The sequence below is a fragment of the Pongo pygmaeus genome, chromosome 3, assembly GCF_028885625.2.
Source record: "Pongo pygmaeus isolate AG05252 chromosome 3, NHGRI_mPonPyg2-v2.0_pri, whole genome shotgun sequence".
NCBI lineage: Eukaryota > Metazoa > Chordata > Mammalia > Primates > Hominidae > Pongo > Pongo pygmaeus.
Window position 1 is genome coordinate 83,556,342 of NC_072376.2, and position 14,897 is coordinate 83,571,238.

At 37.3% G+C, this 14,897-nt stretch overlaps 1 protein-coding gene across 3 annotated transcripts in view; it reads left to right on the forward strand.

Annotated features, from left to right (window-relative positions):
* SLC4A4 (solute carrier family 4 member 4) overlaps positions 1-14,897 on the forward strand; it is a 386,161-nt gene that overhangs the window by 221,285 nt on the left and 149,979 nt on the right. For all 3 annotated transcript variants that reach the window (XM_054485495.2, XM_054485497.2, XM_054485496.2), the window contains exon 7: positions 2,172-2,248. In XM_054485495.2, coding sequence (XP_054341470.1) covers positions 2,172-2,248 — 77 coding nt within the window. The remainder of the gene's footprint in view (positions 1-2,171; positions 2,249-14,897) is intronic.

Here is a 14,897-nt window from a genome sequence, read left to right on the forward strand (position 1 = left end):
TGATTATTTCTTAATACTAGTCTTCTCTTCTTCATCTGGTTCCTGTGCTTTTCTTGGACCTGAACCTTTCTCTTTCTCCTCATGTAGTATAAATATAGATAGCCATACTATCATTGTCTTTCAGAAATGCAAAGAATGATGAGACGGTATATAAGGTTTCTTGGAAAAGCTGTCACATCAATCAAGATTACCATTATAATGAAAACCTCATTAATTTGGCTTCTACCTATTCAGATTTTGCAGCAGTTAGGATAGTGCTTGGGCTGAAATGTGCCTTTGCAGTGTTTATAAAGAGTGCCTATAGCAAATCAATGACTTTAGGCTATTGGCTAGGAAATTTAAATTACTTAATGGAAAACTGCTTTAAATTTATTTCAGTACTGCCACTTACATATAAATGATTTGATGATTAGAAATTTATCTTACCTATTTATTTACATAAGCTATTTTTAACATGATTAGGATTGCTAAAGCTTCATTGCTTTAGGATTGTATAATTCAGATTTATTCACTTATTCAGGCAGAACTTTTACCCAGTTAGTCCAAATAGCTGGTTTTGTTTTTAAACGTAAAATGCAAAATTGTCTGTACTCATCATTTTCTATTAGTTTCAATCTCAGCATTATTTGGGGACATTCAGGATTGTACCTAGTGTCTTTTGTGTTGAGTGGACACTAGAAATCTAATACGTGGCTCAAAGAAGAAAATGTGCCCTTCAAAGGGGTTCTTTTAATTTTGCACATAAAGCACATTTTCAAATGTTATTTTCCTTTGAATAATGCTCTGTGCTTAAATTTTCCTAGACTAAAACACCCAACCAGGTAAAAGATTTAAGAGATCTAGGCCATGCTTACTTGATGAAATGCAACAGAGTGGAAAATATCCTGTCTTGCCAGTTCAAGGAAATTATAATTTTTCTGATCTGGTAGTTAAAAGGAATGATATTTAAATAGCTGCTGTTATATAGGCATTAATTTATTAGGGGTAGATTTTAGTCTTTTGTGAAATTATATGTTGAGGTCTCTATCTGAAGGAATTAAAGTCTGTAATCTAAAGAATTATTTGGAAGCAAATGTGAAGCTATGTTAGAACTTCGGTGCTTCTTTTCAACCCTTGTCCTCTTGCTGTAAAGAGCAGCCTGAGTCAGATCACTGAGGATTAAGGATGAATGCATTACTCAGCACCCTGCAGCAGTTGGGTCAAACATCTTGGCTTTGAAAAGTTAGGTTTTTTTTTTTTTGCTTAGCAAGCCTAGAAATTTCAGGTCCGACTGCAGAATGAAAGTTCAGTATTCTGTTGATTAACATGGTCTACTTGAAAACAGCCTGTGGCTCTTCCACATGTCCTTCTTCTCTATTTGTGTATGATAGTGTCTGAAATCATTGGATGGATCACCACTGAACCATATTGACAGCTGCTATATGGTCAGGGAGATTGGTTCCCATGTAGTATTCCGATGACATCCATCCTTTCACTTGAAGAAGAGGTTTAACATGTTAAGGGGGAAAAGAGGATATGCTTATTTTATTCTGGCAAATGGGAATGCAGAGAAATAAGGCAGCCTATGATAACACTACAATGAGGCAAAGAGTGAGGATTCTAAATCAGATGCCCACTAACAAGAAATATTCTTGATCCAAGTGTTAGCCAGAGAAGGGAACACTTTGACCAAGATTTTTCGGGTTGATCTGAGTGAGTGGCATTCTAGGAAGGGCTGCCAAGGCCTGGGGAAGAGGAGGTCTGGGCCTGGCATCCAGGGTCAGCTCTGCTGAAGATGAGGAAACAGCTGCTCTCTGCAGGCAACAGGAAAAGGAAAGGAAACCAGATAGATTAGCATGTATGTAAAGGGCAATGACAAAGAGTGAACAAAACCAGGAAAAATTTTATTTTTATGCTTATTGTCTTAGAAGTTTCTTTCAAAGTTTAGCTTACCTTGAAACTGAACCAGGCAATAAGTCCTAAACAAGGTATTTGGGATTTTACATACTTTACATTTAACTATGTTTGTACTCCAACCTGGACTCTGGAAAACTCTTCAGAAGAATCCTAGTGTGGTTAAAAGTATCATCACCATTTCCATCATCATCTACTAATGTTTATTAAGTATACTACCAAAGTCTTTGTGTTATTGAAAAGAAGTCTTTAATTAGAGTTTACTTGTGTTTTTCCAGGTAGCCCAGCCATGACCCATAGGAATCTGACTTCCTCCAGTCTGAATGACATTTCTGATAAACCGGAGAAGGACCAGGTGAGCAAAAAATTCTTGCTTCTTTGAAATGTAAGAGAACGTATATCTAAAAGATGCTGAGAAAGGATTAGAGGTGATGGTTGCTTCACTTAAAATGGACCTTTATGTGCAGACAACAGTTTGCACTTTCCTGGGGAGAAGGAGAAGCAGTGTGTGAAGGGAGCTGGAATCAGAAGGGAAAAATGTGCGTCTACTTCAGCTGTTGCAGATGCAGTCACTTGGGCAATTTAAATCTTAGAGCAATAGTTGTCTCAGCTTTAAAATAGTAATAATCCCTGCCTTCTGTTTATTCTAGGGATTAAACGAGATAACTTATGAAGAAAGTATTTTGGTAAATTATAAAGAAATACTTGCCTGGCACAGTGGCTCATACCTGTAATCATAGCACTTTGGGAGGCTGAGGTGGGCGGATCACTTGAGGCCAGGAGTTGAAGACCAGTCTGGCCAACATGACAAAACCTGTCTCTACTAAAACCACAAAAATTAGCCAGGCATGGTGGCACAGGGTTGTAATCCCAGCTACTCCAGAGGCTGAAGCATGAGAATCGCTTGAACCCGGGAGGCAGAGGTTGCATTGCGCTGAGATCACACCACTGTGCTCCAGCCTCGGTGACAGAGCGAGACTTTGTCTCAAAAAAAAAGAAATGCTAAGAAATGCTGACATTGTTGTTAACTTTTGGGGGATACTTTAGGGCAAGGTAATGACAGTTAAGTTCTCACTAGCTATATATTTGTTTGTCTATTAAAACATATAGTTGAATGAAGAGCAATCGGTTTTAAATATCTGCTTGCTTTCTTTTGAAGAGAATATGGTGTAAACTGGGCCATTTTTTCCCCAGCTAAGTAAATATCTCTGCAAGAAAATTATATTTTAAGAATATAGTATATGGAAAAATGATGCTTCCTAAATGAAAAAATTCAAAGTTTTGAAGAAATGAAAGCAGTACATTTAAAAAAATCATAGCAATCCTAAGACTGTTTCCCCAGGATTGAAGGGGAAGTAGCATATATTGGAAAGAAGAAGGAACATGAAACAAGAAAATCTGGTCTTGCTACTTGTTCCAAAACTGGCTAGTTGTGTGATGATGGACACTAGTTTTATTCTTTACTAAGTGGAAACTATAATACATAACTCACCTCAGAAAATCAAATATCTGATTCTTGCTCTTTTAACTTACCATTTTGTCCTTTGATATAGTAGAAGAGTATGGTTCTAGTTGGCTTCATGCTTGATATGCTAATTGTACAGTTAGCCCTCCATATCCATGGTTCCATATCCATGGATTCAACCAACCATGGACAGAATGAAAATAAAATTGGGTCTGTGCTGAACACATACAGACTTTTTTCTTGTCATTATTCTCTAAATAATACATCATAGCAACTGTTTACATAGCATTTATATTAGGTATTATAAGTAATCCAGAGCAATTTAAAGTGTATATGAGGATGTGCATAGGTTATATACAAATAGTATGCCATTTATATCAGGGTCTTTAGTATTGTCCAATTTTGTTATCTGATGGAGGTTGTGGAATCAATCCCCAACAGATACTGAGGGATGACTTGTTCTTTCTCTTTCTGTCTTTTAAGTGGGTGAGTTTGAAGATTCTTCTTTTCACACTTTGCTGATTTTTTTCAAGAAGCCATATTCATGATGGTGTTTCTCTTTAACTGACAGCACTTGTAGTAGTCACAGAGGTTTATAGGCCTCGGTGAATTCTAGAAAGTACAGAAAGGGTGTACATTCCATTCCATTCTCCTGTCCCCTCCCCTTCCCTCCCCTCCCCTCCCATCCTCCCTCTCTCTCTCCCTCTCTCCCTTCCTTCCTTCCTTCCTCCCTGGTAGTGTCTTCATCATCTCACATCTGAATTGCTAGGAAAGCTGTTGGAATTCAATTCAATATACTTTTTACATAGTTGCCCTCATTTTCTACTCTAGATTAAAAATGGTTAGTGGCTTCCCATCATTTTAAGTTCAGGACTTCTTGATGACCTTTATGATGCTCTGAAATTTGATGTTATCCATCTTGTCTTCATTTATTCATTTGTGTTCCCCAGAAGAGGGACTCTGTTTAGGTCAGGACTAATTTCTTTACTTACCTCCCGCTTTACATTGAGATAAATTCTTGACTCCTTCAGTTGCTCCTTCAGATGCTAATGTGGATTGTCACCTTCCTTTCATCTTTCTGCCTCTTGAAATGATCAGGAAGAAGAGCATTTAAATATGGGTACATTGGTAGATACATACCTATAGTGGAAAAGGGAGAACTTATGCCACTAGAAGTTTTCTTAAATCTATTTCACACATTTTGTCTCCCTTCATTGTTTACCAAGCCATGCTGATTATTTGTAAGGTTTGCCATGAGTCTTAATACTAGATAAGGCAGTGTACTAATTAGGCTTAGGAATATCTTGTTGATGGAGTTCTTGAGGAAGCCTTCTTTTGTTAAGGGCAGCTCTCCTCTTGCCAGGAATTTGACAAGAAGCAGCTGGTAAATGCTGACAGATAAATTTACTAACTTATTGGGTCTTTTCATATCTGGGCATATGCCGAAGAAATCTGATGGCTTAAGATGCATATTACATAAAATGTTGATTCCAGTAGTAGAAGAAATATGTGGAACATTTTTTGTGGGTATTGATTTTGTTATAAAGCCCATGGGAATGGAGTCTTTAAAACCAGAATCTTCAGTGCCTATCACTAGCATCTCATAGTCATCAAGGTTCATGTTAAGATGAAGCAAGGAAAATTTAATTCAGGAATGTTCCTTTTGTTTTCAAAGCCAGCAAAGGAAGGTTGATGAATATATAATTATAAGAGCAGCTATTAATCTAATTTGTATCTATTATAGTATATATAGTTAATCCAATGAGTTCTTCAAGAGAGGAAGAAACTCCATTCTCTCTTCCTACCAGAGTTTGAAGAGAGGCTTTTGCAACTAATTCATAATCTCTTCTACAACCAAAGGTACAGGTACAGAAATCAAACTAACACTTTCAGTTTCTATACCTACTATTTTGGTAACTTCAAATACAAAAACTCCTGGATCATTTTAGGGCAAGAAAAAGGAAAGTGGATTTGCAAGTAAGATGAAGCTGTGATAAACTCTGGCTTTTATTTTTTTTTAACCTGTTTCTTCTCTGTTTGGACAGGAAAGAAAAAAGTTTCCAGGCTTATATTTGTTTTGAGAAAGCTTTTATAATTAATTAGCCAGTGTCCTGGAAGTGATCTTGGCAGTAAACTCAAACTTGTCTTGTGTACTTGTCCAAGTTGGCCCCAAAAACTTCCATTTGACCAGGACTGAAATTTCTGATTGACTGATTATTCTGCCTGGATACAATTTGAACAGTTGTGATGGTGCCTTGCAACTTCCTGGAGCTATCTAACTTCTTAGTAGCACAAAGAATGGGTTTAATGTTCAGAGTTATGAAGAGGAACAGAATTGCTCTTTCTGACAGCTACATAGTGACAGAATTTGAGGGCATATTTTTTATGAAATTCTGTTTTGGGAAAACAGAAGAAACAAATCTGTGGGCTGCACTTTTTCTTTCTGGCTTTGCCAAGCCTATGTGCTTACGATTTCAGTAGCGGCTGCTTTATTGAAAAATGGCTTAAAATAGTTAACAGCAGAAGAAGAGCATAGCCAGAATTTAGGTGATTCAATGCTTCAACCATATTCCAACCTGGATGTTATATTTATTAAGCAGAAAAACACCTGTGGAGAAGTAGATTTAAAAAATACATCTGGAGTTCATCTAGTTGTAAATCTACATAAATAATCTCTTCTATTTTGTTGCTATGGAGTATTTTTCACATTATCTAATTATGTTTCTTGATTGCCTTTGATTTGCTTTTCCATTTCTTCTTATTCTTTTTTTGTTCTTTTAAAAATTTACATGTGAGGTGGGTGCTTATCAAATGCAGTGGCTTTAGTTACAGTTTTCATGTGAATATGGCTTCAGCTATGAGGATAAGAAAGAGCTTTTCTCTTCATTTTACCCCGTAGCTTTAACTCTTGTAGAAATACTGTGCTTAGTGGTGCAATGGCTTTAAAAATGTTGACTTTTTCCAGGTTTATTAATGATGCTATAACATCTCACAATTACATGTCAACCTCAAGTGAAATTGTAGTCTGTAGATTGCAGTGGATGCAGTAGATGTAGAAATAGCCTGCAGATTCTCAGGGGGACACTTGAGGTCCACATAACCTTGTAACTGCTTATCTGGTTATTATTTCTGTGATATTCATTATTTAGCTGGCTAATCTGAGAATCTGTTCCATAGGTCTTGTGGTGGAGTTTTTGCCTAAGGTTAATTTCTAAAGCATATTAGAATCATTTTTAGCACTGTCTGTTGCCTATTATGTTTAAATATATTTTGCTGCCTTGATTCCTGTGTTTGAAGTCTTGGTCTTTTAAAGAAATAGACCTGAATTTAAATATTTTGTCAGAAAGTATGAGGATGAAACCATTACCCATGTATAAGTTTAAAGTTGCTAAGCCATAACTATCTTAAAATGAAATCTAGAAGGAAACATCCTGTGATTATTGGGGGAATAACCCCCAATCCTTTTCTTACACATACATGATATAGGAGTGAGTCAACCAGGTCCACTGAGATGACTTCTTCTCATGATTTTGAAGATAGATTTCCATCCCAGGGCTCACATAAAGCTTCTCTTAGCATTAATAGTTATTTCATGCTCACAGTGAAGGAAAAGTACAAAAGCACCTCCTTTTCCTTTCCATGGCTCAGTCAAAAAAACCTACAGTTCACACTGAATGTGGGTGGTCTTACTTCACCCCTCAGAGGAGGTACAGTGTCTAAGAAAGGTTCATATTTTCTGAGGTTATAATAATTGTCTTTAGCATGGTTTCAGGGAGCGGTGAGACATTGCTATGTTAGAGGAGCTCCAGATGGAATCACATCTGTGAAAACCTAAGAACAAAGGCGTGTTGTGAGAAGGTAGTTAGGGTCCTTAGAGGTCCTTAGTCACTACAGTTTTAGTGACTTTGGTGAGCATCTCTCTGGCTCAGCACCTACAGCTTTCCTTCAGCCAGGTGTCCCTGAGGGGAACTTGTATAGCCATGCAATGATATCCTTGGGCCCCTTTCACAGGGGAACAGCTTGTGCTTAGATAATTAACAAAACAAGTTTGTCATTATTTTTTCCCTCTCTACAAGAAATTTGGCTTAAGATAGCTTCCTTTTCCCATTCTATGCTTCTCCCATATTAAAGCTTAAACAGTTGACAGGGATTAGTAGGGTTTGAGAAGCATTGATATTAATACTGATTTAAAGAAGGTATGTATTTTAAAATTGGGACAGTTGCATCTCCGCATTTATTAATGTTGTACATTCTTAAAAGCTATTTGTCTGGAATAGAAAACTAGCATTCATTTAAGAACGGGTTTTGTATTAGCTTTAAACTGAAGCAGGTGATCCTATATGAAGTAAACTGAACTCTATCTCGTGTATTATTTTAGGAAAAAGGGAGCCTTTTGTGAAATTTAGAGCTATGGTTTTAAGTAACTGCAGCTACAATAAATTTGAACTCCTAAAACACCCTGTCACTGCATGCAGCTATGATTTGAATTCATTCATTCAAAATGTATATTCTGTGCTAGAAAATGTTCTTAGTTGTGGGTTCCAGAAGTGAATGAAACAGATACATCTTTTGACTCATGGAACTTCCATACTTTTGGGAAGAGACAGACTGTAAACAAGAAAAACAATAAATACATAGGATAATTTCACATAATCATAAGTGCTGTCTTGAAAATAAAGCACGGTAATGTGGAGAGGTACAGGAAAACTATTTTAGGTAAGAGGGTTAGCCAGTAAGGATAGGATCTGGAGAGAGAGGTTTCTAGGCTGAGCAAAAAGCAAGAGTAGAGGCCTAAGGCTGAAATGAAGATGGTGTGTTCAAGAAACAGGAAAAAAAAAGTCATAAGTGGCTGGAGCAAATGTAGCAGGTGTGCAGTGGTAGACAAGTCAGGAAAATATGCCGGAGGACCTTTTTATTTTATTGTAAGTGCAGTAAGACACTCTGTTAGGATTTTTACCTAGAGTTTGTATGTTCTGATTTACATTTTAAAAAGCTCACTGGAGATGCAATGTGATAGGATGGAGAAATTTGTGAATGTGTTGGATCGTCTGGTGTTATTCCTATATTAAGTATTGTATGAATATCCCAGTGCATTAAAATGAGAGCTCACAGACCCATAAGAGCCCATTTCTTAATGTGTTTGCCATAGCCATTAAGACCTTATTACTATCAGCAAAGGAAGTTCTTCTGTGCCATAGAAATATTGTAAGAAAGAAAAAGAGTTTCCCAGTTAAAAGGTCATCCATGTACTGTTAATTATATTACATTATTAATCAGTAAATATTAATTATTGAAATATTTAATGCACTAGAAGTGGGTGTAAGCCACCAAGAATAGTGAGATTGAATTTTTGAGTAATTATATTTGCACCTGTGGTCCTCTTGCTATTACTGTTGGCTAACATCAGGCATGCCAACTGGCTAATGACACATGATTCATGAAGCCTTCACTGGAGTCCTCTCTGAGGAATGGTAACAGGAAACCTTCTTAGTCTTTGTGGTTCAGAAAGGAGCATCAGGATGTGTAGGAACAGGACAGAACAGCCAAAAAGGCGCTCTATGCCACATTCTTACCTGTTCCTATGAAAGAATTGAACTCCGATTGCACTGCATCCCTGTATTCAACATTTAACCAAAGAAATTGTAGCTATTGGATATCTTAATAAACTGGCATGTTTTACATTTGATGTCACCTTTTTTCTCTTTTCAATATGTAGCATTCTGCCAGTATGCCATTACCAGGAATATACCTAGAATATATTTCAGAGAACAGTAGCATGCTGTCAACAATAATCTTTGATGGACATATACTCTCACATCACAAGTTACTTGCATCTGACAGAGACTTCATAAAAGAAACAAGTATTTTTCTTCTTGGAAGTGGCAAATTGTTACAAAACCAGAAAACAGCAATACCTTGTGATGAACACTCTTTTAAGAGTACAGTTTTTAAAACTTTGTAGTAATTGTAAATATATATAGGAAATCATTCTTTTTTTTTTTTCTGAGACAGAGTCTCACTCTGTTACCCAGGATGGAGCACAGTGGCACAATCTTGGCTCACTGCAGCCTCCACCTTTTGGCCTTAAGCTATCCTCTTACCTCAGCCTCCTGAATAGTGGGGACTACAGGTGTACACTACCATACCCAGCTAATTTTTTTTGTGTGTATGTATATGGAATTTTTTTTTTGAGACATGCAGTTTTGCCATGTTGCCCAGGCTGGTCTCGAATTCCTGGGCTCAAGCGATCTGCCTACCTTGACCTCCCAAAGTGCTGGGATTATAAGCGTAAGCCACTGTGCCCCACCCATGGAATCATTCTTTACTTACTATAGTAACATGTTATTATCCACAATATTTTTTAAAACTTTAGAATTTTCTGATCCAAAATATACAACAATGCTGTAAAATTTAAACAAAGCAAAAAATGAATACAATAAAAAGTGAAAATTCTTAAATTCAAATCCTTCAAAACAACTGACATTAGCAGCTTGATGTTGAGTCTAATGAACTTTTCTGATAGATGAATACTTGTATATTTCTATATAAATAATAAAAATCTGATTGTATTGTTCTAAAATTTGATTTTTTTAACCTAACAATACCGTGGACACCTACCTTATTCTTCTTAAAGGCTATATAGTATATATGAATCGTATTTTATTGATTCTATCTTCTATGACTAGATATTTTCAGTTCTGTGCTGTACAAATAAGCCTTTAAGAAGTACCCTTATTGTAATTTTTCTGCATTCTTTCATGAGTATTTCTGGAGGAGAAATTTTTATAAGTGGAATTGCTGGATTACCGTGTATTGCAAATTTAATTACCTTCCCAAAAGATTATATGAGTTATGTTCTAGATCTTTAAACAGTTTATCGAATCCGCCTCCACTGCTAAGATACTATTTGCCGGTCAGATTTGAGTTTATTCTTTATGTTTCACTCCACTAAAAGCTTAGTGATTCAAAATGAAAAGAATCTCAGTATCTAGCATTTGCCTCCCAGCTCACTTTGAGGGCTTTTGTCAGAAGCTTAAAGTATAGAGATTAAAACTGAGTTTATTTTCCTGATCTAACTGGACGTCCGAGCTGGCTAATCACTTGTATTCCGAAGTAAGGAGGTGAAAAGTGCAGTGGCCGTAGACTTGGCCACCTGTCTGTTTCTTCTTGCTTTGACTGAAGATGTTGCTGTTCCCAGCTCTGAGAGGGCTTTTCAGGCTCTGTGGGAATTTCCTTGGCAACCAAAAAATGGCTTCATCTCAAGAGCCCTTCTTGGTGGTCAGCATTTGGAACAAAAAGAAAAATTGCAAAAAGAGTTGGACAAGTGTTCTCTTTGAATATTATTCAACACATTTGCAGCTTGGATCTACATCTCCTTCCTTTCCTTCCCCCAACCCCAAGAGAATTTTAAATGCACATATGCCAGACTGTAAAGTTAGTTAAATAAAAAGTTTTATACCTTATATGGAGTGCTTTATTAGGAGCTTTGAAGGAGTGTTGTCAACTGAAATGGCTAATAAAAAGATGAGCCAACACTTTTTTTTTTTTACGTGTTGGGGTATATTTGCAGATTCTACTGCTCCCCAATTTCCCTCTTAATAGGGAATCTCTGCAGAGTAAATTTATGAAGAGGTCACACCATGGGTGGAAGTTTTTCCTGTTCTTCTTTAGAAAGAGAAGAGCTCCCCACTGTTTCTAGCTCACTTGTCTGATTGATCCAGTGGCTGGTTGATTTATGTGTCTCAGCAGAATCTCATGACTTTATCAGTCACCAGCAGAGCTTCCTGGTTTCTCCATGTGTTACCCACCAATGGGCTGGTTTTACTCACTGGAACTGAACTGAAATGAAAACAACGATTCTTTTTTTTTTTTTTTGCCACCATGTTAAAAGGACAGCAGTAATGTTTTCTACAGTCTGAAAGCCAGTGGTTAATCATGCCAAGATGACGTTCCTGACTAATCAGTGTTCCATGCATACACATATAAGAGGGTAGGAAGTAACTGAGTCATTGCATAGGGAATGATTGTAAGCTTTGAACTTCAAAATTAGCTGTAGTCTTCATCATTCAGTAGCTCTATCTGATAGTATTGAGTCTATTGCTACGTAAGCAATAATTAACAACTAGCATAGATTGGACACCTAATTACAACTAATGCTTTGGGGTTGGTACTGTCAACTCTATTTTACATATTGGCAAACTTGAGGCATGAGGAGATTAAGTAATTTTCCTAAAGTTAAATAGCATCTAAATGGTAGAGCTGCATCCTGGTCCTAGTGCCTGTGCTCTTAGTGAGTATAATGAGTTCTGCCTAGTTGGATTAGGGTCTTTTTAGGTCCCTGAAAGCCACTGTGGAACAGACAGGTATTCAGTTGAAGTTTCTGGCCTTTGGTTTGTCTTTGAGGCACACATCATGCTGAATAGGCTAATTACCAGAATTACTATTAAAAATGAATAATAAAAAAATTTTAAGGGTCTTATGGTGACTGGATGGATGTTTCTGCTGCCACAGTGATTAAAATACTCAATGTTATGTGCTGATACTCTGGATGTCATTGGTGAAGGTCAGTGAAAAAAGACTGATATAATAAAAAAGTATAATCTATGATCTCAGATTGTGAGTTTATATCTTAGCTGATTATTCACACCAAATAAACTATGGTACTGACAGTAAAGTGTAGCTGGGGTTCAGTGAAAGACACAACTGTGTGGGCCAAAGCCATCAATCAAAGAGGAACCAGGGACTTTAGAAGCATCTTTCCATTCTAGAGAACAAAAATAACAGAAGAAAAGAGTTTTAACCAAATAAAATATTCTTCCTTGGATAAAAGGTTAGGTAAGAAATGGGAGAAATAAATTGGAATGTAACTATCTAGAGTTTAGCAATGCAAGTAAAAGACTTAGTTCATCTAATAAATGGAAAATATTGTGGCTTTTAGAATTATTTGAAATAATAGCCTAAAACTTTCCAAATTTGAGGAAATACAACATTTAAATGTTAATTTTTTTGTAGTTAGTGTCACATGTAGAATTAGTGAAAGTAGATTAGTTAGTTGACTTGTCCACAGACCACAATGAATAGAGAGTTACAACACACTTAATTTACAGATCTTCACTTGTGCTTTGCTAAACCCCATGGTTCTTTGACTTTCAGGCTGCTAAGTATTCATTCTCACTATAGATAGAATCAACTCTAGTTCATTTAGTCTGATAAATGCACATCATTATAACCTTAAAATTTTGTTCTGGTAAGAGGAAAAAGTGATTATTATTGAACTTTTTTATTAATAAGCTAAGATATAAACTTACAATCTGAGATCATAGATTATACTTTTTTATTATATCAGTCTTTTTTCACTGACCTTCACCAATGACATCCAGAGTATCAGAACATAACATTGAGTATTTTAATCACTGTGGCAGCAGAAACATCCATCCAGGATCATAGGAATAGCTTTGAAGACTTAAATAAGCATAGTAAACCTTAACTCTTCTGAACTTCAGTTTTCTGATTCATAATACAGATATTATACTTCAGTCTGAACTGCTTTTTCTACTGAGTTGTTTTGTGAAAAGGAAAATACTTAATACACTTCAAAATGTTATATAAATCTTCATCATCATTGCCATTTTCATTATTTAAATGGGCTACTGCTTTTTTATTTTTGGTTTTACTTTGCAGTAAGATTTGGTGGGATGAAAGTCCATTTCATTTAGGTATCATTCCTTATCTTTTAAATTTGCATTGTTAATTTGGCTCTTTGGAGTTCATGCTCTTAACTTCTGCTCTATACTGCTCTATCCACACTCTAAAGAAATGTATATCTGATTGACATTTCATGAATCTTATTGAATGCACATTACTCTTGTACCCAAATTTCTCTTTTTCTCTTTACTTTTCCAAGCCTTACCTTTACTTCAAAACTTGTCAAGTGTTGCTTTTTCTTTATATCCATCCTTGAATATTCCAGCTCATGTTAACTACTCCTGTTTTGAATTTCCAATGCCATCTAGTACTTATTATTTTCATCACTGATGTGGCTTGGCTGTGTCCCCACCCAAATCTCAACTTGAATTGTATCTCCCAGAATTCCCACATGTTATGAGAGTGACCCAGGGGCAGGTAATTGAATCATGGGGGCCAGTCTTTCCTTTGCTATTCCCATGATAGTGAGTAAGTCTCATGAGATCTATGGGCTTATCAGGTGTTTCTGCTTTTGCTTCTTGCTCATTTTCTTTTGCCACTACCATGTAAGAAGTGCCTTTCGCCTCCCTCCATGATTCTGGGCCTCCCAGCCATGTGGAAATGTAAGTTCAATTAAATCCCATTTTCTTCCTAGTCTTGGGTATGTCTTTATCAGCAGCATGAAAACTAACTAATATAGTAAACTGGTACCAGAAGTGGGGTGTTGCTGAAAAAATACCCGAAAATGTGGAAGCAACTTTGGAACTGGGTAACAGGCAGAGGCTGGAATAGTTTGGAGGTCTCAGAATAAGATAGGAAAATGTGGGAAAGTGTGGAACCGCCTAGAGACTTGTTGAATGGCATTGACAAAAATGCTGATACTGATATGAACAATAAGGTTCAGGCTGAGGTGGTCTCAGATGGAAATGTGTAACTTGTTGGGAACTGGAACAAAGGTGACTCTTGTTATGTTTTAGCAAAGAGACTGGAGGCATTCTGCCCCTGCCCTAGAGATATGTGAAACTTTGAACTTGAGAGAGGTGATTTAAGGTGTCTGGCGGAAGGAATTTCTAAGCAGCAAAGCATTCAAAAAGTGACTTGGGTGCTGTTGAAAGCACTCTGTTTTAGAAGGGAAACAGAGCATAAAAGTTCAGAAAATTTGCAGCCTGACAATGCAGTAGAAAAGAAAAACCCATGTTTTGAGGAGAAATTCAAGCCAGCTGCAGAACTTTGCATGAGTAGCAAGGAGCCTAATGTTAATCCCCAAGACCATGGGAAAATGTCTTCAGGCCATGTCAGAGACCTTCATGGAAGCCCCTCCCATCACAGACCCAGAGGCCCAGCAGGAAAAAGTGGTTTTGTGGGCCACACCCAAGATCCCTGTGCTGTGTGCAGCCTAGGGATTTGGTGCCCTGTGTCCCAGATGCTCCAGCTGTGGCTGAAAGGGGCCAATGTAGAGCTCAGGCTGTGGCTTCAAAGGGTGGAAGCCTCAAGCCTTGGCAGCTTCCACATGGTGTTGAGCCTGTGAGTGCACAGAAGTCAAGAATTGAGGTTTGGGAACCTCTGCCTAGATTTCAGAAGATGTATGGAAATGCCTGGATGCCCAGGCAAAAGTTTGCTGCAGGGGTGGGGCCCTTATGGAGAACCTCTGTTAGGGCAGTGCTGAAGGGAAATGAGGGGTTGGATCCCCCACACTGAGTCCCTACTGAAGCACTGCCTACTGTAGCTGTGAGAAGAGGGCCACTGTCCTCCAGATCCCAGAATGGTAGATCCACTCACAGCTTGCACTGTGTGCCTGGAAAAGCTGCAGACACTCAATGCCAGCCCATGAAAGCAGCCAGGAGGGAGGATGTAC